At 33.8% G+C, this 23,316-nt stretch overlaps 1 protein-coding gene across 3 annotated transcripts in view; it reads left to right on the forward strand.

The window, feature by feature from the left end:
• DIAPH3 (diaphanous related formin 3) overlaps positions 1-23,316 on the forward strand; it is a 233,767-nt gene that overhangs the window by 34,328 nt on the left and 176,123 nt on the right. For all 3 annotated transcript variants that reach the window (XM_027472667.3, XM_027472654.3, XM_072032512.1), the window contains 12 exons: positions 2,642-2,716; positions 2,802-2,871; positions 3,218-3,354; positions 3,821-3,926; positions 15,883-15,993; positions 16,426-16,544; positions 16,694-16,810; positions 17,723-17,841; positions 17,980-18,044; positions 18,490-18,594; positions 21,051-21,380; positions 22,260-22,374. In XM_027472667.3, coding sequence (XP_027328468.3) covers positions 2,642-2,716; positions 2,802-2,871; positions 3,218-3,354; positions 3,821-3,926; positions 15,883-15,993; positions 16,426-16,544; positions 16,694-16,810; positions 17,723-17,841; positions 17,980-18,044; positions 18,490-18,594; positions 21,051-21,380; positions 22,260-22,374 — 1,469 coding nt within the window. The remainder of the gene's footprint in view (positions 1-2,641; positions 2,717-2,801; positions 2,872-3,217; positions 3,355-3,820; positions 3,927-15,882; positions 15,994-16,425; positions 16,545-16,693; positions 16,811-17,722; positions 17,842-17,979; positions 18,045-18,489; positions 18,595-21,050; positions 21,381-22,259; positions 22,375-23,316) is intronic.

The following is a 23,316-nucleotide window of genomic DNA, read 5'->3' on the forward strand; positions in this document are numbered from 1 at the left end:
TAAACACTTGCAGGCTCAACATTTTTAAAGCACATGCCCGCATCTTTCTAATGAGTAACATTAGAACATAATGAGTAACCCCATGAATGCTTATGTTAATTGGGTGCAGATATTCACATTTCTGGGCTGTAATCTTTTTGACAATATAGACTAAAAAAAAAACAACAAAACTTCTTCCAAATCTTTTAATCAGTTTAACTATTCTTGACATTCCAGTTGATAATGAAAGATGAGGCTCCACAACATTGTTTTCAATTAATTGGTTTTGGAAAGCATATTTTTAGCTCACAGAGAAAATCAGAGTCAAATGGTATTGTTGAATAGTTTGATCCTGGTACTTTGAAAAAAAAAAATTGAAATCTATGGCTTAGTGCAAAAAATAGTATTTGTTTCCCATCACTAAAAAAAGAAAGCCTCAAGAGCGAAATGTATCCACTGATCTTGATCACTGTTCTTCAGGTAAATAAATAGGATGTTATTACCTCACAGGTCCTACACAGGTGGTAAAAAGTAATTTGGAGATTTACCACAGCTAAACAGTATTACAAATAACATCGTAGTACAGATAACTAGTTATCTACAATTGTTGCTTTTCCTTTTGAATAATAGTTGCAACAAATTTGGATATTTTCATTAAGAGAACTTTTCTTAAAATAATTTGAGAATGGGACACTGATAGCTTGGTATTTTGTCAGACTGACAAAAAGCTGTGTTGGCTGTGGATATTGCAAGTAATCTTTGTTCTGCTGTTGTGGAAGCAGAGGAAAGGACAATAATAATGCAGCAGTATTTTATGCACTAAATCATTCTCAGCGCTCTCAACTGCTGGACATATGACAAAGTGGCTGCTCACAATTCTAATAAAAAATATGCTCAGAAATATCTAGGAGGATCATCTTTAGATCAGATATAGCCAGTTATACTCAAAATACTTGATGGTTGTTTGCCTTCAAGTGTGTTTAGAACAGAACACCATCTGGGAAGGAGAAAACCTATTTTTGAATATATTTAGGTTTATACAAAGAACATATAAAAGCATCTCATCTGGTTCTATCTGTAATTTTAAGTCCATTACAGTTCCATGTCCAGCAGATGCAAAGCACATTTTAATCCGTTCCTGTGATGGGATTGGAAGTACTTGGTATTTCAAAAGAGCTGCTGCATCTACCTTCTGCTATTTCCAACAGAATGGCTTGTTATTTGTTAGTGTTAAGATCCCACTATTATAGAAGTATTTCATTATTCTGCTTAAAATGGTATTATAATAATCAATTACTACAATAATACTAAAATTTTAATCAATAATAATATTTTGTTGCAGTTTGTGTAAATAGACAAAACAAACAAAAAACAATGGAGAGGCTATACTGCAAGTGAAGTGAACATGATCATTTTTTGACTAATTCTGATCAACCTCTTTATGATGCTGAACTTCTGACATTGCACATGGGTTGCTCCATTTTTACATTTTTTTTTTTTAGTGCATGACAAGGGATTTCCTTAGCTTAAAATGTTTAAAAGTAATAATGTAAAGAATTCAGAGAAACTATTGTTACAACACCCCCAACAGAATATGTGTTTTGATGATGAGGATGGTGAAAAATATTGCATCTGTGTCATGCTAGCTATATATGCTCCAGATAGAGATGGTTTTCTAAACAGTTAGTAGTTAAAAGTAGTATGGTAATTTAAAAGTGGAAAGAGTATGCAAGAGAGATCCATTATGAAATAACTTTGTCTTGTTGGCCAAAGACAGTAATAAGAGATCCAAGGACTTGCCTTATGGCAGTAGTATGGAAAGTTGACAAAATGTGTCAGGAGGTATTTCCTGCCAGTTATGGAAAGAGATGAGTCTTCAAGTATCACCTTCCCTTAAATGACAATGAAGTGCAAAGAGCAGAATATGCCTGCTGCTATGACTATAAATGATAGTGTTGCCCATGAAACGTAAGGTTAGGTAATTGATCAAACATTATTGCTTCAGCAAGATCAACAGCTACTATCAAAGGGATGGTTGCAGTACTGCTGTCAGCCACCGAGGAGAAGGACTTTGTAGATGCTCTGCCTACAGAGAAGAGAGGATTTGACCAATAGTAAACAGGACTGTGAAGCAGTTGTCAGGTGTAGAAACAACTTGCCCAGGTTTAACCCCACCAAAGATAGATATGGCAAGAGCTGATTACCTGTTGTTGTGTTCTCTTGGAAGTATTCATATAAATTAATATCTCAGGCAGCCATTTCTGCAATTCCTTTGGGTATTTACTTCCTTCTCTGACTTTTCTGGTTATATTAGAGTATAACCAGAGGTTATACTTTTCTGGGAGGTGGTAGAACACTGAGTTGCAGAAATTGTTGTTTTTCTTCTCTTCTTTTGCAAGATCTTTAGTAATTACAATTCTCTACCAAAGAAAGTATAACTGTTCATTTTAAAGTAAAATTAAAAATTTTAATGGTTACTGTCATTTTTATTTTTTTAATGTAATTGGGTCAATGAGTGAACGCAATGTATCTTGATCCTCAATTCAGTAGAGTTGATCTTAAAATGATCCAGTTATACTGATTTTGTTTATTCTGAAAATTTTCTTTTATTGTAAATAGTCTTTGAAGTATCAATCATTCTAATGTCTGTCTTTCCATGTAGCTGGGTTGAAAACTTTGGCCGAGAAGGTCTGGGGCTGCTCTTGGACGTTTTGGAAAGACTGGTTGAGACAAAACAGTAAGGATGTCTTTCTATAAAATTATCAGCTTTTTTTAATACATAATCAGCTTTTAACTACAATATGTTTTTTTAATTTATTCAGCCAAGACAAAATTGTGAAGAGAAGTCAGCATAAGGTTATACAATGTTTGAGAGCCTTCATGAACAATAAGGTATGGGATTTTCATTAATCTGGAAATTTGAATTACTGCTGTTCAATCAGATGATGTAAATGATCAATGTATATAAGCGTGTGGAGTTTGGAGAAGCAATGTATTTGTCAGCAGTGGCTTGAAGATCATTCTCTACTTCTCGACAGAAATATACTCCGAGAATAGTGTAAACTTATGATGTTGATGTTTGTTCTTGTTACAGAATGAGTGACCTGTTTTGCACCTTTTCCTCATTTATTTTTTTAATTATTCAAATAGTTTAAATGTCATTTGAAATACTTACTTGAGGGAACTGTTGCATTTTGCTTGGTATTCAATATCTTACAACCATTTTTCTGTTGTTTAGTATGGATTGGAAAGAATTCTGGGAGAAGAGAGGAGCCTTTTGTTGCTGATCAAAGCAATTGATCCCAAGCAAACTAGTATGATGACTGATATAGTTAAACTCCTTTCTGCAATGTGCATTGTTGGAGAAGAAAGCATGTAAGTACTGTGTTTAGCCAGAAATAGTAAAGTGATTTTAGGATATCCAAAATTATAATTGCACCTAAATTAAGTGCTGAATTTTTCAACTTATGTTTGAAAGTAATATCTGTACTATGCTGTCATTGTTGAAAATACCTTTTTCAGTAATTTTTGTTATGGTCATATCAATAAGACTTTTCTTTTTGTCATGTGAAGGAACTGGTTCGATGGAAAGTAGTTATGCAGCCATTTTTTTCTGGAAGATTTTTAGCATTACTTTTCAGGTATCTTAACCAATGTAATCCAGTAAGTCATTCTTCACTTACAAAAGTCTCCAAAGTAAACAAATAATGCTTAAAACTCCTACATTTGTACTTGAGATACTGAAACAGGTGAATTTTTTGGCAGCATGACTCTTCAGATAACAAATGAAGAAGAAGGTTATATAACCTCTTCTAAGTGAAATGCTTTTATTTTCTTACAGCCTTGAAAAAATTTTGGAAGCTATAACAGCAGCAGCAGAGGAAAAGAATGTTGATAGATTCTCTCCTATTGTGGAAGGACTTCAGGATAACTCAGTTCAGCTGCAAGTAAGAAATCTTTTTTGCACAAATAGTCTTTGCAACAAGCAAAAATAAATTTACATATTTTCCTGTTTTGGGGCAGGGAGGGGGGAGAAGGAGGAGAGAGATGGTTTCAAATGAGGGTCAAATTTTGTAGTTTTTTAAAAATATAATCTTTTAAAATGCATCATAGAAAGATTCAGTTTTGAGATATGTTGGGGTGTTGCAGGTTAATTTGACTTATATTTACTCAAATCTTACAGACTTTAGGAAGTAAACATACTGCCTTTTAAAATAAAGCATGAGTCATGCATTCAAATGCAAAAATATCTCACTTCTGTTGATATCAGCTAAAACTCAGATAAATATTAATAATAAAAAAAGCAAGAAGAGGAGGAAAAAGCAAAAAAGGAGGAAGAGAGGGAGCTTAAAGCCCCAGTTTTGGTAGGGCTGCAGAAGGAAATTACAGACTGTAAAACAAGCTTCCTTCCAATATTTCAAGGCTCTTGAGTCTGCATTTACCAGACTGAACACTGGGTTCATGTAGTTTTCGGTCTCTACATTTGGTATTTTTGCAAGTATCTTTGCAGTTCTTCAATATTAATTTTACATATATGATCTTATATATTTTTCTTTTCCTCTGGAATCTCTGTTTCATCTAAACTTCAAGGTGAATGATGTTCAGTTAATAAGTTCCTATTGAGTATGGTTTTTACTCCATGTTTTAGCATCCTGGAGATAGTAGGCAGTAGGTATTTGGGCCAGGAGTGCAACTACAAGCTTGGGCACATCAGTTTCAGGACAACATAACATTTGTCTCGATGCACCTGTTCTTTTTTTTTTTTCTTGACTTGCTTGTGAACTTTGATATTGGGTTGAGATAAAAGTAAAAAAATACCTTGTATTTGATCAACCTGAAAAAAAATGAAAAAATTATCATTTTCAATTACTTTTATTGGCATCGTGTTAGTGTAATAAATATGGAAAAAATTAATATATAATAGTATGTACTAAGAAAATTTTAATCAGAAATATAATCAGTAAAATAATTAAAAAAACACAAAACCAACAACACATCAACAACACAAATTAGTTTTAATGTTGAATACTGGTAGTTCAGTTTCTCTTTTTATTAATTGAGCATCTTCTTTTTTTGACATGAATGTTAAAAGTTTTAAAAGTTTTAAAATACTTTGATCTAGTGGGGAGAAATGCTTTAGATCATGGAAAATAATATCTTCCTGTTGCAAGGGATTATGTCTAACTTCAGAAAATGTAAGAGTCTGTATTTTCTACACAGCATATAACGGTTTGAGAATTTCCAGAAGGCGAATCACACCACTAACATGAGATGCCTAAAATTTAATAGCATACAGTATTTCTCTGACCATTCTTTGAGCTTTGTAGGGATTCAGTCATGAAATAACAGCATTTTGTTTTGAGTGCTAGATTTCCAAATGTGATTCCTGCTTTGCAGAGTTGCATACATTCATGTGTGTAGATTTAAATAGGAAGAAAAGAGCTACGACTCACTTTTCTATATCATTCAAAAAGGGCATGAAAACTACCTTACAAGCAGCGCCTTAATTTACCTGCTGCTTCAAATAAATTAATTCTATGTACTTCACACTTTACCGTAGTCTCCACTTCTACATTTTTAAAAATTAAATAAATGTATAAAGGCCTTTATAAACCTTGCAGTATAAACTAAAGATGAGCTGATAGTTGCCATTTTAGATGAACATTTTTGACTAGGTTTCAGAAATTGCAGTCTTTGGTTAGCAGCCCCTTTGAGAAACAGTAATAGCTGTTATCTCTAAGTAGTTAGATCTTTTTTATAAATATTATTGCATTTGTACTTATTTAGAATCATAGAATATCCTGAGTTGGAAGGGACCCACACGGATCATTAAGTCCTGGGTCCCCAAGGGACTTTTTCCTGTGATGCTTACCATTGGTAAGATACTGCTGATGAGATAATTGGTGCAGAAAACTTCAACTGATTTGCTACCTGTGTAGTAATGCTTATTTTTCTAGGATTGCCCTTCACATGCTAAACAAGTACTTTACTATACTAGTTATATACAAGTTATATACAAGTACTATAACTATACTTGTTATAGCTTCTTACTCTTGTGCTGTACCTCCATTTGCTGTGAGAAACTGAGAATTTACTCTAAATGTTATACTTGCAATACTTATGCTAAATACATTAATCTGGATTTACTGGAGTGTTACTCTAAGGTTCCTAAAAATAAGTAAGATTTCACTGTTACATTCACTTTACCTTTTGTGGACATGAAAATTTCTGATGAAAGTTCACATTTTATTTAAACTTGCATTTGAACACTAATTCTAAAAAGCTTTTTTTCTTTTTCGGACTTTACAAGTGGTGGCTAGATTTGTTGTTGTTGCTTAAGACCAGAAAAATCAAGGCTCCTTGTGTTTCATGTGAACAAGTTGTAAACTTTTTTTAACAATGACATTGACCTGGTGGTTAATTTGACAGTGTTTTAATGAGACAGAAGTTTACAGTTGTCAGTTACTTGGCATACTTGCCTTGATTATCTACATGATATATGTAGTCTGCTTTGTGGCAGTTCAGTTTGACACTAACAACTGACCTTTTCAATTTTGAATTGACTAGCATTTCTGTTACTTGAAGGCTGAATATATAAGAAGCCTAAGTATGATAATTTTTGCATTTTAGTGAAAGCTCTGTGTATTTACTTTTTTATTTGCTGAAAGCAAAAGCTGTTCTAATTCTGAACTTCTGTAAAGGTCATCCAAAATTATGGAAAGAGTACTTAAATATTTTTGGTTCAAGGCAAGATTGGTGATCCTAGTTTGAGAATATTGCCATAGCCAAGAATAATACTGAGTTTATGGTTTTGTTAAAGTAAAGGTAGTTTAGTATCTTATGCCTGTGCCCAAGAAAATGCATCCAAGGCAACCTGGTATCTTATGTACTTGTGGCAGCAACTGAAGAAGTCTAAATACTTTAGTTGTTGAAGTTATGGAGGCAGGAAATACTGTTCTTCTGTCACAACTCATTTTGATGTATTTAAGACCACAACAGCAACCAAAAAAAAAAAAAATAGTTGCCCAGTTCTTCCTCAGTCTTCTTGTAGAATCAGATGAATGCTTCCACTCTCTAATCATCATCTTCCGTCACTGTTCCTTGGGCAGGCAGTTTAACTAATGGAAGAAAGCTGTTCTTTTCCTCTTCAGTTCTAGTGGCAGATGTGATCTTATTATTTCTCAGTTAGAACAGAGAAGAGGTACAAAGTGCAAGAAGTACAACAAAGTTGCTATTCTTCCTTTTCCAATTAAGTTCCTGAAAAATGAGTGTTGCTTATTCCTGTGGAAACCTGCAGATGCTTTATGCCTATCCTAAAAGAAGCATTTTCACATCAAAGTTCTCATGAGTAACATTACTCTCAGTATTTATAGGTTGTCAGATAATAACATTTCATTTTTCTTTTTCATCTAATGTAAGAATGTGGGATCATATGGTTTGTGGTATTTTAGTTAGCTGAATCACTTGCTGATTCTTGGACATTCGGTGCTAATGAGATACTTTCCATAACTGAGTATCTAATATGAGCAAAGCTTACTTTGCCTAAATGCAAAGACTGATAATATTTGTTTAAGATTCATGTAAATGTGCAAAGGTACAATTGTACAGACAATACATCTCAAAGTCACTGCTAATAACATTTTCTCATTAGCAAGGGGAAATAATTGATGAACATCAATAGGGTCTATAACAAGCCAAGTCTATATCTGGTTTAATATCGGCAAATAAAATTTAACTAAACCTTCATTATCAGTAGTCTTTTCTACAACTTGCAGTAAGAGTGAGAAAAGTGAAGTAGGAAATGTTGGTGGAGTTTTCTTATTCTGAAGATGTGACATGATACTTAGCCATCTATTTAGAAATGATAATCTTGTCTATGTGAGGAAAAGCTTCTCTGAGCTACTGAGATATGGCTAGCATTTTCCACTAGAAAATCACCAGGTATATTCTACCTTGTGTTCAGCTGGTAAGAATAGAAGTTTGATCTACTGACTGTATAATCCTCAGAAAATGCATTCTGTAACTTGATAGACATCACTGTTTAGAATCAGAGGAAAATCAGGATTAAAATTTCAAGTTGTAACTTCTCACTTAGCAGAATGTATCTTATCTCATTGGTCTACTTTCTCATATAGAAAAACATTCAAAATTTTGCCATTCCAGGTGAACTCTATCATCACCCATGCAAAGTTCTTCCCTACCAAAAATATTGTCTGTCTACCTATCTTCCTATCAGTGTATGTTCATCTTGTAGATGAACATACAAAGCCAAGTATTGTACCTGCCCACCGTGTGGCAGCAGGGAATTTAAAACATTCCAGATGGAATATACTTTCAAACCTGAAAATCCCTTGAAAAATAACATGGTAGACTATATTCAGCTGCAGTTCTTAAGGGATGAAGTAGGGAAAGAAGCATCTAACCACACGGACAGGTGAACTGAAAGGTTTGCTCTAAGCTTTTCCCTGAAGAAAGTGCCTCCATATGCCTTAACTGCATGCCTGTTATAAAAAAACAAGATACTCTCAAGATGAAAATACTGTTTAGTTTAGAGCTGCCCCTCAGGAAATAGCATAGAAATTGCAGTCCTTGGCAACACAGCAAAATTTTAGAAAGTGCACCAGAGAGCTGTGTATTACCATGTGTCTTTCAGTGTTAAAGCCAAAAATAATTTGACTTTTTCAGGCATCTTCTCAATGCTGACAAAATACCTCTGTCTGCAGAATCTACAACTTCTGATGAATTGGTTTTAAGTATAGATCATTTGCTCAGAATATTTTAGTCACGATGACTTCTGAGGAACCTAATTGACCTGTCTTCATTAAACCTCATGCTACCTCACCAGGAATACCTCTTCATTATTGAAGATGAGTTGCCTTTTTGATATGAACATGGCCTTGCCTCTTTTTGCCCATGACTGAGAATTCAAAAGACTGTCAGTTTCATTCAAGGTAATAAGGTGTAAAAGAATACTGTTGAATTGTCAGTTTGGGCCCACTCCTCTGGAGTGCAAGTAATGACTGATTCTTCTGCGTACCAATAGTTGACACTTACAGAGCTGTCAACTGGAGCATCACAGCATTTTGAATAAGTGTTTTGTACTTTGAGAATTGTCAAAGAATGATGTTGCGTTTGGGATAAACGTTCTTCAATTTTTGCTTAATTAGGAACATTGAAGACAAGTAATTATGAGTGGATACTGCTTAGAATTGTATATGTAGAGAAAAATGCTTGAAGAAAAAGAATTACTTGCCTGTAGCTTCCTTTCTCCCTTAAGAAGTTGTTTTCAACTATTTGTACCCTGTTTTCTCTTTGGTCTGACTCTTTATTTGCAGCATTAGAGGTTGGACAGCGGAACCTGAAAGGCCCCGTTTACACACCCTTCTGATAGGCTCTGTGAATAGGCAGTGAATGTATTAAGAAATGGGAGCAAACCTATTGCTTGATTATTGTTAGATCTGAAGTCAGTGGTGCTCCCTGTAATTTAACAATTATAAATACCAGTTTGTTTGTGAATCTTCAGAATTTTTAAAACATGCTGTTAAACAGCTTTAGTACTGCTTTAAAATGAAGAGCTATTAATCTGATATTTCTAAAGAAAAAGCTTTTTTTATTATTTTAAAAAATGACAGGTTTTACTTATTATTTTTTGGGGGGCATTTTTGTGGTTGAGATTTTCTTAAGCAAGTAGGCTCATATGGTAGAGGCAAAATTTCAGACTTATTCAAAACTTTGTTGATTGGGATCAAGCGAGTTTGCAAGTAAGCCAACCCATCAAGCAAGTGAGCTAGAGGTTTGAATTCTCATGTATCCAAGGGAAGTCTGAAGTGCAATTTAGTTTCTCAGACATCATTGCAGATGCCTTTGTGCATTAAGCAAATGTGTACAGTACTTGCAGATACAACAAATCTAATTCAAGAGGTTTCTTCTCACTTTTCCTTCTCACTCTTCTGGGCTGGAATTTGGAAGCTCAATATGATGCACTGAAGCAGCTATATTGGTATTAGCTGTATTTATGTCCCAGTCACTCCATGGGTATCGTAAAGATCTGAACTGCTTATAAAATCCAGTAGGCAATTAATTAATAAGAATGGAAGTTTAGCAAAGCACACAGCTGCATGTGGGTATCTGTCTGCATATAGGCATCAATACATAAGCATCTGAAGTTTGAGCTGTATTGTACTGGAAAACTCTTGACAATTCTGTTTCTTGATTTTTTTCTTGTGCCTTATGCAGACACTAATTGTACCAGGTTTGCTGCATTTTTATCAACATACCTTTAAACATAGAGGTAAAAAATATTAATATATTTTATTCCAACTGCAAACCTTAGAAAAAAGTTTTTGTTCTTGAATCTTCAATGGGTTATTGGTTAAAATTCCGAGTAATTAACCCACTTGGATGCTGTTCTTCAAGCATGAGAAGGGTATTTTTATCCTGTGTTTGGTATGTGCCCCCAAAATCTAGCTTTCCCAACAGCTGTGTTACTAAAATGTTCACAAGTTTATTTTTTCCTCTTTTTGACAGATTTAAAATATTTTTTTCCTTATTGAATTGTTATTACTAATCTTGTATTCTACATTGATACGAGTGAACACATTTCAAAATCTTGTTATTATGTGTTATCACAATAATTTAAGTATTGCATACTAATCATAGGATCAGAAAACAGCCCAGGTTCGAAGGAACCTCTAAAGATCATTTGGTCCAACCTTTTGTGGAAATAGGAGCCTAAATGAGATTATCTAGCACCCTGTCCAGTCACTTCATGAAAACATCCAGTGATAGAGACTACACCACATCCCTGGGGAGGCTTCCTGTGATTGATTGTTCTCTCTAAAAAATTATTTTCTATATCAAATTGAAACCTCTCCCAGTTCAGTTTGTACCCGTTGCCCCTTGTCCTCTTCACATACGGCTACTTCTGAAGAGAGAGCCTCTGTTCTCTTTGTAACTGCCATTAAATGGTAGTTTCATTTGAAACATGTTATAAACATTTGTGATACAGTAATAGGCTCTTGCTGTTGTTTTTCTTATTTTTTTTCTTCTTTTTAAAGTTTCATGAAGCAAATTACTCAAAGGTAGATTTAAATGAGGCGTTGCTTACTTGCTTCCTCTTGTATAACCGCTTCTTGTTCTGCTTTTGCAGAATTCCGTTTGGAACTTTCACTGTTGTCTTTGTATTCCTATGGGAATAGTTTGCTAACAAAATCCACTAGGTCTTTGTCTTGTTTATTCCAGGAAAACTAACTTATGTTCTAGTTACAAACTGAAGTTGAATTCCCACTTGATCAAATTTGACTTGAATACTAGAACAGTGGTACTTTTCACTGATAGGTTTCTTGCTTTTCACTGTGGTATCTTGTCTTGTTTTTTATTTGAAGGGCACGTGTGTACAAGTACCTTGTTCATTTGGGGAATTAAAAGTAAAAAAAATGTTTTAGCAGCAATTGCATCTGTAGACATCATTTCATCTAAATTACATTGCTACATCAAAGATTAAACCAGTTTGGTCTGGATTTACACTGTAGTCTACTTTCTTGATTGCCTCTTCCTTGATAGTTTAAATCAAATTAGATAAAATCTAATTTCTTGCTTACATGTCCATACTTTTTATTATTTTTTTTTCATGTTAGTATTGTAAATATACTGTTCTACACTACTGATAAGAATGTCAAAGGTTCTAATTCTGTTGTAATCAAACACCATGAATTTTGTTTTATTGAAATATAAATGTAAATGCGCAGTACAGTACATTATAACTGACTGTATGTTATCATATACACATTTGTAGAGTCTCAGTCAGTAATATTGGTAATACAACCAGAGATACTGAATTACTAGTTTTGAATGGAAGAGCTAATTGAATCAAGAAAATAAAATTGAATGAATGACTCTTTTTTTTTCCAGAGAGATAAAGCACTACAAAATCAGGGGCAGTAAAAAAAAAAAAAAAGCTACTGAGGGAAAAATACGAATACTGACAGTGGATGTGGATGGATTTGTAAAGTGGACCTATACTAAATCAAATACAAAAAAAAAGTTTAAGAATAAACAATATAGCCCATACTTACAGAATAGGAGAATATATTCTGTAAGGAATTGTAGTACATTTCAACTGTCATTTGTAGCATCCAAGTTATAGACGAGTCTCGTCAGATCCTCCAAGTTGTTTTACTGTAATTTGTGCTGTTTGTGGGCATAAGGAACACAGATTCCATTAAAAGTCAGGGATCTATCATTAATTTAAATAAAGTGTTAATGGACTAATCAAATTATTGTCAGATAAACATGTCTGCTCTTATCTCGTGCCTCTGCTCCTCTGTGCTGCACTTCGTTTAGGGTCATATATCTACCTGCTAGTCATAGATATATATGCAAGAGTAAAATGTGCATATGAACTGTGTGCCACAAACCAAACTTGTACAAGGCTAAGTCAAATCTAAAACAAATAAGATAGTAGTCATTCTGATATTAGCCTACTTCTATTGCAGATAAATAAGCTGAAACAAAGATCCAGGCAGGCCAAGCAAAGTCTCATTATAGCCTGACAAGTCCGGAGGCATGTATTCTTAGCTTAATACAAAGTTTGTAGCCTGTTATTAGTAAAAATATCTGGGCTACCAGCATGCAACACACGTTCTGAGCAAGATTTTAAAGGTCATGACAGACAAATATTGGGTATGAAGAGCTTATTCTGTTTCCAAAAAGCTTGATTGTGCAAGAGAAGAGTCTTAATTTCTCCTGTACTGGGTACTATTAAGACAATTACTCGAAGATTTCAGAATAATAGCTCTGACAAGCACTACAAAGATGACAGGATCTACTGTGACAGTTTAAGTCCCAAACTGTTATCAATTTAGCCACTTTTCAAGTTGGTTGTTCAAAGAAGAATAACTGGGGATTATTTCTTATTTATAATTTTAGTGAAGCAGCCCCAAATCTGAAAGATCTTTCTCAAGGAAACGTATTTTGTGAAGGCAGAATTGTCAAATGGTGCAGTCCCGTTACTTGTGTTCCTGTTTAACTGAGTTCTTTTAAAAATGACTGCTAGAATAGTATTTTATACTGCTAGTATAGTATTTTTTTTCTTTCTTCAAGTCCAGTCTTATGCCAGTCAGAGTGGTTTTGCCTATTTCATGAGACTTACCAACATCTCATCAGTTTGTGAAAACGGTCTTTGCTTTACAGAGCTGTTCTGCATTTTTTCACATTGTTCATTCATGTTGCATTTAGTCATGCTATTCAAGAATTTTATCCTTCTGTTCTAGATATTATATACTTTCAATATATTTGCACAGTAGAAAAGTCAAGCTTACCAGGCCGTTGTTGTCCAGATCTTCCCCAAAAACATCCCTGCAAATATCAGCTTTTTTTTTGGTCATCTTCCTGGGTGTGTCAATGTACTTTAAAGTAAGACTTTATATGCAGTAGTGAGTATTGAAGTAACTGTATATTTGATTTTATTCCTAACTTTTGGGTGAATCCTCTTTTGTGTCTTTTAATTGTTGGCTTTGTTTATAAGTTCTTCTGCCAACCCCTAAACCTGTGAAAGATATCCTGTCTCTCTCTGTGTTCTACTGTGGGAACTCATTTCACACACATAGAACATCAATGAAGTGTTACTGGTTTGTTTTCTCTGGGTATACCTTCTTACTGTGATCTTTTACTGACCCTACAGGTTATCTGGTTGGCTTCCTTCTTTCTCTGTTCGTTGTAGATATTTTTTGAATATTGTCCTTCAAACTCTGTCTTCTTAGCCTGCTTAGATACAGCTTTATGTTCAATTGGCTGAAGTTTTGATTTTTTTTCCAGTTGATTAATTTTATTTAGATTTTTTTGTCTTGAATAATTATTGACAAGACTGGAGTAAGATACAGAAGTTTACCTTAACATTTTTTATACAGTTGATTTTAAAAAATAATTGAACTTAGTGTGCTGTGTCCTACTGATGTCAATATGGTAAGAACAATAGTTTTTTATTATGTGAATCTAGATACTGGCATGCACTGAGCTTCATAGAAGTTTCAAAGGGACATAACTTAATTTTACATTGCTCATTCAAATAAAGGGAAGGAGGAAAGCAGCTTACTCCCTCCTCCTATTACAGTTTTAAAATTGTTATTGATACAAGGTACGCTATATGATGGAGTAATATAAAAGTAGATGCTGTCATGGTACTTTTTCTCCAGGACAGAAATTAGTATAGTGGTTCCAGTCATGCCACTCCTCCTTGTCCTCATGCCTCTCTGGAGATAGGAGAGATGGCCATAAGTCCTGGTTCAGAGTTATTGTACTAAGTAACTCCAAACAATGCAATTTTCAGGACTGGGTGAAGAATGTCTGACACAATGTGCCAATGCTTGGTCCCCAGATACCTGATGGAGCTTACACTCTGCTTCAACAGGTTTGCAGCTCTCACCACTATTTACAGATTGCTTACGCTCTTTAAATCTCTATGCTTATAACTAAGCTACCTCCTTCCCCTGCAGTGTTAACTACAGTTAATCTACATGTTCTAATGCTGCTGTCAAGTAAACCTAATTTACATAGACTGCCATGTACTCTCAAAACAGTTTATTTAAAGTGATATATACAACTACTTTCATACTTACATTCCTTGCAGTAGGATAAATGATGATCATATCTGACATGATGTGTCAGTCTGTGTCATCATTTAATCTTGATATGTTCTGAAGTATAAATGCTTTCCTCTTGGAAAGCTCGTGAGTACCTTTTTTGTTACCTACAGTCTGTACCAAAGTAGCTTGGCCATGTAGTTCTTCTGGTTATGTACCATATGTAAATTAATTATTTGGAATTGGAGACCTTATATAAATTCATTACTTGGACTTACACTTACTTTGAAGGTGACTGGGGCAGTATATTCCCAGTAGAGCCTTTTTCTGGACCACAAAATAATGTGTTGTCCTTTTTGGATGATAAAGGCTTTACAACAGAGAAAGTATTTGACATGGCCTGTTTTACTTGTTTACATAGTATATTAGGCCAAGTATCCTAATTGACTTGTGTTTTTAAAAGCAGCTTAAATCTCTGGAAATGCACGAATAACAGATTTCAGGCGTACTCAAGCAAGATGTGCGATCAATAAAGAGGGTAAAAGGAAAAAAACAACAACAAATTAAAAAAAAGAAATAATGGCTGTTGTTATCCTAGCAGGTCCTTCTTTGTGATTAATTATAATAATAATTCACTGTTGTTCTAAATGACTGTGAATCTGGATAGTTAATTCCTGCTGCTTCCTGCTGTGGGTTCTCCAGATAAATCTTCGTTCTTGGGAAGAGAGACTACTTGCTAGATGACCGTGGACTTGTATAGGCATCAGTTGACCTAATGCTTGCTTTTGAGCTGAAGTCCAGTTCCCATCAAGTGTTCTGTGAAGCTCAGTACATTATAAGAGGGAAGATTTTAAAAAGAGAAAGAGAAAAAAAATAACACCATTCTGCTCTTTAGGTTCAGTTTAGTTTAAATATGTGTTTTGCCTTCTGATTTCCACTGTATATGCAGATGTTAGCTTTTACCATTTCTGTTATGTCACTAAATATATATGTTTATAGAAATGTATGCTTCCATTGCATTATTTATGTATTGAGAATCGTGCTTATCAAGGTGTTTGAGGTAAGTGAACTTGCTGTTTGTATAAAATGGCAAAATTCAATGGAGTGAGAAAATACTCAATTTTTATGGAAATTTATGACTTGTGTTTGGTATCCATACCTCATGGCTGATATGAAATTTAACTATCTTAATTATATGATTATAATATATTAATAATCAGATGTGACATAATTAGATGTGTCTAATTAGGTAGTTTGTTATGTCTTGTTTTGACTGTGATGATTATTGAAAACTAAAAATTGTTTTATTTTTCCTTTGTTATAGGTAGCTTGCATGCAGCTCATCAATGCTCTTGTTACATCTCCTGATGATTTGGATTTTAGGCTTCACATCAGAAATGAATTTATGCGCAGTGGATTAAAAGAGATATTGCCAGTAAGCGCCTTGTAGTCTCTCTTTGTATTACTATTTAAATTACTGGACTATTTGAGCTTGAGGGGGGGAATCAGAGAACACGTTGTAATAAATTATTCTCAAAGGCATTTTATTAAGTTGGAGCCTGAGCAGTTAGATATGAGAATCAGCCTTAAAATAAGAATGAAAAGGTGAAGTGTGCTCTCTGAAGTTTGTGCTGAATTCTTAACCTTTTAGGACTTTGATTTAGAACATGCGACAGAATATAGTGCAGTCACTAGTTAAGCCAGGTTGAAGCCATGATTACCTTTTGAATATTTGACTTAACTCTATGTTCTCGTTATTTAAACTTCAAAATGATGTAGACGTATAGAAATTATTAATAAAAGATACAGTTTATTTACTTAGGGTGACGCTAATTTTACTAGCTTTTCAATTGTTTCTTCCTTGCAGCAATTGAAATGTATAAAAAATGAAGCACTAGATATTCAGCTGAAGGTGTTCAATGAGCATAAGGAAGAAGACATGATCGAGTTCTCTCATCGTTTAGAAGATATTAGATCTGAACTAGAATATCCTTTTGATATCATCAAGAGAAACATGAACAAAATAATGTCTGTAATGGACATTTTTCTGATATAGCTTTTGTTAAAAAAAAGTTATTAGTCAACATTTGAATGAAATGTTCCCTCCTTGCTGTTACTTTCCTTAACTCTCTTACTGAAGTAAATGATGTTTACAACATGGTGTGGAATACAGTTAAGGATACCAGTGCTGAAGGATATTTTCTTTCTATTCTCCAACATCTTTTGCTGATAAGAAATGACTATTTTATACGGTATGTTTAATGCTATATTAAATGTCAGTTATGGATTAGATGGTTGTTTAATCATTAATGTGCTTTTACAATTTTAAAGATAAATACATTTTCGTATTCTTCTATGCTGAATGCAGTTTGGAAATACTCCTTTGTGAATTCTTGTTCAAAAGTATCAGCTTTGAATATGAATGCCTTCTATACGCTCTTTTTCCTCTTTTGCTTAGGATACAATTTTATATAGAGAGAATACTACATTTGTTGAGATCTGAAGCTTATGTACTGCAAATATAAGTGATCAGAACAGATCTGTTACTGCTACTGACATGATTCATAACCAGTAGTAATTTTTTTGTGTATTTGGATCAAAGGACAAAAAGCACATTATACACAGAAGTGCACTTTGTCCACACATCTCACCTTATTAAGAGTGCTTGCCTGACTTGGGTGCATCTGTGCTACACCACTTCGACCCAAAAGGGTTTGAATTCACAGCTTGCATGTTCTAGTCAAGTGGACCAGCTGTCGTATCATTTGGCATTTTAGAACAATGCGATTTTTCATTCAGTTTACTGCAACAGGGTTGCAGGCACCCACAGTCACAAATATCATGAAAGCAGAAGGAATAAAACTGAAGGAAAAGCCTTCTCTCTGTTGATAAGAAGCAGGAAGGTGTCCTGCCTTTCTGTAGTTCAATAGGAAAAGAGATGTGGAGTTTAGAATATAAGAAGACTTTATGTTTAGGTCTACTGGTAATTCAGGCTTTGTGTAACTGTTCTTGTACAATAAAATAGCAGACATATTTGTCCTTTGAGGTTTGCATCTATCCTATAGAAGTAAGTCAGCCTAAATCTTTCAACATCAACTGTGTTCATAGACAGGATTTAAGTATATGTTAAAAAATGTTGTAAAAGAATTTACCTCTGTCTTTAGTCCACAGTATTTCAAAATAATTGAAGAGTGCGTTTCCCAGATAGTGTTGCATCGAAGTGGAACAGACCCAGATTTCACATATCGTAAAAGATTAGATATAAATTTCAGCCACTTAGTAGGTAAGTACTATGCATGGAAATGATTACAATATCATACTTTTTTCTGTATTTCAGAAAACAAATTAGAGTTTTATCTATGGTTAAGAGTCCTGTTTTCCCTGTACATTTGCAAGTGTGTATTTGCTTTTTTTTTTCCAGATATTTGTGTAGATAAAGCAAGATTAGAAGAATGTGAAGAGAGAGCTTCTGAACTTTCCAGAAAAGTATGTAATTTTTAAGTTATGTGGTCATCACGTGGACACAGGAAATTACTTAATAGCTTCATGAATAGTGTAATTGAAAGTGGCATAGCTTTTAACTTCAAATTACTATTATTACTTAGGTTGAAGTGGGAATTGGCTATTTCTTGTGGACTGGGAAGTACAGAAAAGTTGTAAAATAGTTACCTTAACTTAGCCTTTCTACTATTTATTTTAAGATTTCACATATAAATCTCCCCAAAATCAACTGAAATATTTATCTAAACAGTGAACAGTTTCTCATACAGCTGAAGTATGAGAATAAGAATTTAATTGTTTGTGTCTGCAGACTCTGTATTACCATGCTTTACCAATTTTTTGTTAAGAAACCCAGAAGGAGAAGTGGGAATCCAAAGAAGGTATGTGGAACTGTCTAGCATCAACATTTTTTTCTTTTTTTTTTCCTTAGTTTGAAAAAGATTTTGTAGTTCATCAGGAGACCCAGGCCCTACTGCAAAAAAAAGAAGAAAGAATCAATGAACTTGAAGCAGAACTACAAGCTTTTAAATTGCAGGTATAGGACAGTTTAATGAATGTCTGAAAGATTGCTTTTGAAATAGAATTCATTTTACTCTTTTTTTTTTTTTTTTTTCAGATTCTGGTAGTGCAGTTGAGGGTGCTTCGAACAATCCCGTTATTGATTATTATTGACTGCTAGTTTCTTTTGTTTCTGTTTTATACAAGGAATTGTAGTGTGACACTAATTAGCAATATGAGATCCCAGTTGATCCTTTTTGTGCCTGAGCTCTGTTAATTAACTAGTTTCTTGTTTCATTTGGGTTTTGCTTTCAGTGTCATATATTTCCAAAGTAATTAACCACATAGGGTAATAAGTCATATGCTTTTAGACTAGCATTTATCATTGTGATCTTTATCCCTCAACAGGAAATTATTCATTGTGCAGTTGCTTTGCTGAAGCCTTACTATGGATATCCAGCAGTGGAAGAAACAACTTGTGGCTTGATGAGAACATTTTATGATAGTTTTTCAAATTTCAAACATAAATAGATGCTATAAAATATGATGGAGAAGGAATAGTGCAGATTTTTAAGTGATACTTGAACAAACTCGTAACTAATTTGTGTAACTAAAATTTGTGTAAGGAGACTTTGTGAGCAAGTGATTTTCCCGTGTCTTATTTTCAAGAACGAGGCACAATCTAAAAATGGCTAAACACAGGCAGCATTGAGAACAGCTCAGGTTGGAGGGGACCTTAAAGATCATTGAGTTAGAAGAGAAAACATGGATGTAGAAAGATGATGAAATATATGTTTTGATCATAGAGTTTTTTTATGGTTTTGAGCCTGTTTTTTTTTCTTAAGTGAGGAATATTAGTTCAGCTCTGCGTTGGTCTGCTCAAAAATGTTATTTTGATTTAGGTTTCTGGTCAGAATTCACTGTTAATATTGAAGTCAGGCTTTAAAAAAGTAATTACACAATTTGTTGCTTTCTAAAAAAAAAAAAAAAGAGCTGCACATCATAAATTAATAAAGTAGTTTTATGCATATTTGTTGAAAACATACTTTATTTCTTTTTTTTGTGAGTGAATTAGGTTTTATCTCCCATATTTTACTGTTTCTGTTGTTCACTGGGTTAAATATTGCCTTTTATTTTTTACGTGAAGACAGTGAGCATAATATATGCTTACACTCATGAACTATTCTATTGTTAATTTTACTTGGAATATTTTACAAATAACAAGCAATTGATTACTTCTATTTAGTACTATTACTCTTCAATCCATTTTAAGAGGAATCTTTGGTTTCCATATGGCATCAACCTGTTACAACTATCTTTTTCCTGGTCTCATTTACTCTTTTTTTAGTATTTAGAACTTGTTAATATTTGTTTTCTTTCACTTTTTTTGGAACCTAATTCTTTTGTGTTGGTGTAAATAATGTAGAATTTGAGCAATTGAAAGCAATATTATTTATATATATTGATATTTAGCTATTTATTTTTAAAACTCTTTCAGTCCTTTGCTTAATGTATTGTCTTCTACGTTTGAAAACTAAAATGGACTACTCCACTTCATAATTAACAATTAAAAAAGTTGATTAGCATTATGACCAATAGATAAATATTTCTTATCTCTCTTTTTTTTTTTTTTGGTTAGCTATTTAATAATGTTTAAAGGGCTGTGATAGAATTCCTTCAAATAGCAGAAAGTGTTTTTTGTTTTTTTTTGCTTTTAGTTATGAAAGTGTGAATGAAAAAAAAAAGCCCATCTCCACATAGTACAGATGTCCTCACTATATTGAATATTGTCAGTGTGTTATCTTACAAATTTTTATTACAGTTGTCAAACTGCTTCAATAAGTACTGTATAATATTGTCCTGCTACTACTTTTTCTGTCCACTTTTTTATAATAGGATAATGTTTCTTATTTTCACAAATAGAATGGCTGCTAGATATCTGCTTATATCTGCAGATATAAGGCAGCCATAAGTTTTGGAAGGATTTTTTTCATCATTACTTTCTGCCTTCAATCCTGCAGAATTAAAGTGTTCCCATATTGGATTTTTTTTTTAACAGAATTATTAATCTTGTCATATTCCGGTATTAAATCCTAGGAATATTTCTCTGTAATCTGTTGGATAAGTAGGAATGCTAGAAACTAGGTTGTTATTTCTTAATTTGAATTGAACTGTGGTAGTCTTGATAAAATTTCATCAAGATACCTATTAAACACTTCTTAGATCATGATCAATGAAATATGAGCACAATATAGAATTTCAGTTTGTGATTTTTGGCATGCATCCAGTGCTTTGGATGTCTGTTTCAAATATTGAGACTTCCAAATATGAAATTAAAAACATGTTGGCTTTATTATAATTCATATTTGCTTGTCCTAGGCACAGACATCACTGACTTTAACTTTGCTTGCTGGATTTAATCTATAAACAATGATTGTCGTGGCATTTAGTTTATAAAAATATGAAACTGAATAAGAATATTTTCCTTATCAGTATGGCTCCTTGCCACCTGGCTGTCTACCATCAACACGTGGAGATGCATCTGTCGTTCCAGCGGATGCTACAGGACCACATCAGTTACCGCCGCCTCCTCCACCACTGCCTTCTAATGGGGCAATCCCACCACCGCCACCTCCCCCACCTCCTCCACCATTTTTGAATGCCTTGGGAATTCCTCCAGCATTGGGTGCCCCACCACCACCACCTCTACCAGGCCTGCTTGGGGCACAGCGGTCTCCACCTTCATGTACTTTGCCATTTGGACTGAAGCCTAAAAAAGAGTTCAGACCTGAGGTCACCATGAAAAGACTCAACTGGTCCAAGGTAATACTGATTAATGGCAAATACCTGATCAAAAATCTCTCAGAGAACTTTAGATAAATACATTGTCAGAAATAAGACTGTATAGAGCAATTGATAAATTAGTTAACATTGTGTAAAATATGAATACTTTGCCCCTTTAGTTTTTACAGTTTCCTGAAAATTGTGTTTCATTGACTCATGACTCATCCAGGCAAATATCTGGAAAAGTCAGTTCTGGTCTAGAGTACTAGAACCGTGACGCCAGCATGCTTCCTGGATCCTTCTGTGCCTTGTCTTATAGCAGACTGTTTACACTAGATGATTAAGTACTGCACAGTATCGATAGCTTTGCAGTTTCCAGTGAAGTGTCTTGCATCTATCTACCCATGGAGTGTGGGAAGAAGCATTGTTGGTCTATCCATTTGTCCTCAGTGTCAATGTACTTATATAAATTTAACAGTTGAAAAGGACAGAGTCCATCTATTTTTTTCTTCTACATTGTGACAGGCTCAAGTGTACCAGGATTATCAATACATTGAGTTTTGGAAACTGTAACTATTTAGACCAAAACAAAGACCAAAATGAGATATTTAGTACCTATTTGAATCAGTTGTGTTCAGAGACTAATTAAGCCTTACCTATGTTTTCAATCTAGACCAAAGATTGCTATATGTAGACCTTGGATAACATAGTACATTGTCAGTATTGTTTATATTGTTTGTCCAAAAGTACTTACTGTAAGTGCTGTTATTTTGAATCAGAAACATTTTAACAATTCTGAAGTTGGATTGTATGTGAAAACTTCAGGTGTTTTACAGAGCTCTTAAGTATTTCATTTGCTTTGGTCTCTCCATGCTATCAGAATAATTGAATTAATTTTGGTTTACCTCTTGCTTGTAGATCAGGCCACAGGAAATGACAGAATCCTGTTTCTGGGTTAAGGTAGAAGAGGACAAGTACGAGAATGCTGACATGCTTTGCAAATTGGAACTTACATTTTGTTGTCAACAGAGGGGTAAGTAATTGATTGCTTTAGTTTTCAGCTTTTAAAGATACCTTATAGGTGGTTGGGACTTAAATACTGTATCAAAGGATTTAGAATATAACATTAAAGTTACGTTTTTTTTAGTGGAATGTGTGAAGAAAAAAGCATTTGAAAATCCCAGACTGCTTAAAGCAGTAATGTTGAACTATTTTACTTTAGGGGTGGCAAAAATGTGTGACCCATAAGGAAAAAATTAACAACAACAAAAAAAAACAACAGTGAGAAATGTTTCCTGATAATACAGACATTTGAAAGATTTTTAAATACAATTTTGTCAGAATACCTTAATAAAATACTGTGACCCAATCTAGAATCCAGAAGGTGATGTATTTACCCTCAGGTTGCATATTTTAATTGATGTTTTGGTTCCATGAAGGTCCAGAATCTTTTTAACGCAGTTTTTTACTTTTCAATGGAACTGTAGCAACATTCATCTCTCCTGACATTTTGTTTAATTTCTTCAGTTTTTAATACCTTGTGGAAGAGCAAACTCTTTGAAAGTATTCCCGTCTTTAAACCTTTTCTCCCTTTCTGGAAGTAAGTTGTCTTACTGGTATAGTAGTTTCATTATTTTATTCCATATATAAAATGCCATGTAACTTCTTGACACTTTTTTCCTTATCTTCCTTGAGTGGTGTTAGAGATTCAGTCCTTTGGGGCAGCCAAAGGAGCACAATAATTAATTCCTTTTCAAATTTTCAAATTGAAACACATTATTATATTTTTAACTTGTTTGAGATTTTTCATTGTGATTTTTTATTTAATGCATGGTATTATCAATAAAACCACAGTTTTTTGTTTGTTTGTTAGTTTTCTTCTCTGTAACCAAGAATTTTTTACTTTTTTCTGTTTTTGTCAGATCGGGTTTTTTATGCTTAAGTTGCTGTAGCAGTATTTCTAATGAGTTGAGAG

This window comes from Anas platyrhynchos, chromosome 1 (genome assembly GCF_047663525.1).
Source record: "Anas platyrhynchos isolate ZD024472 breed Pekin duck chromosome 1, IASCAAS_PekinDuck_T2T, whole genome shotgun sequence".
NCBI classification, from domain to species: Eukaryota; Metazoa; Chordata; class Aves; order Anseriformes; family Anatidae; genus Anas; species Anas platyrhynchos.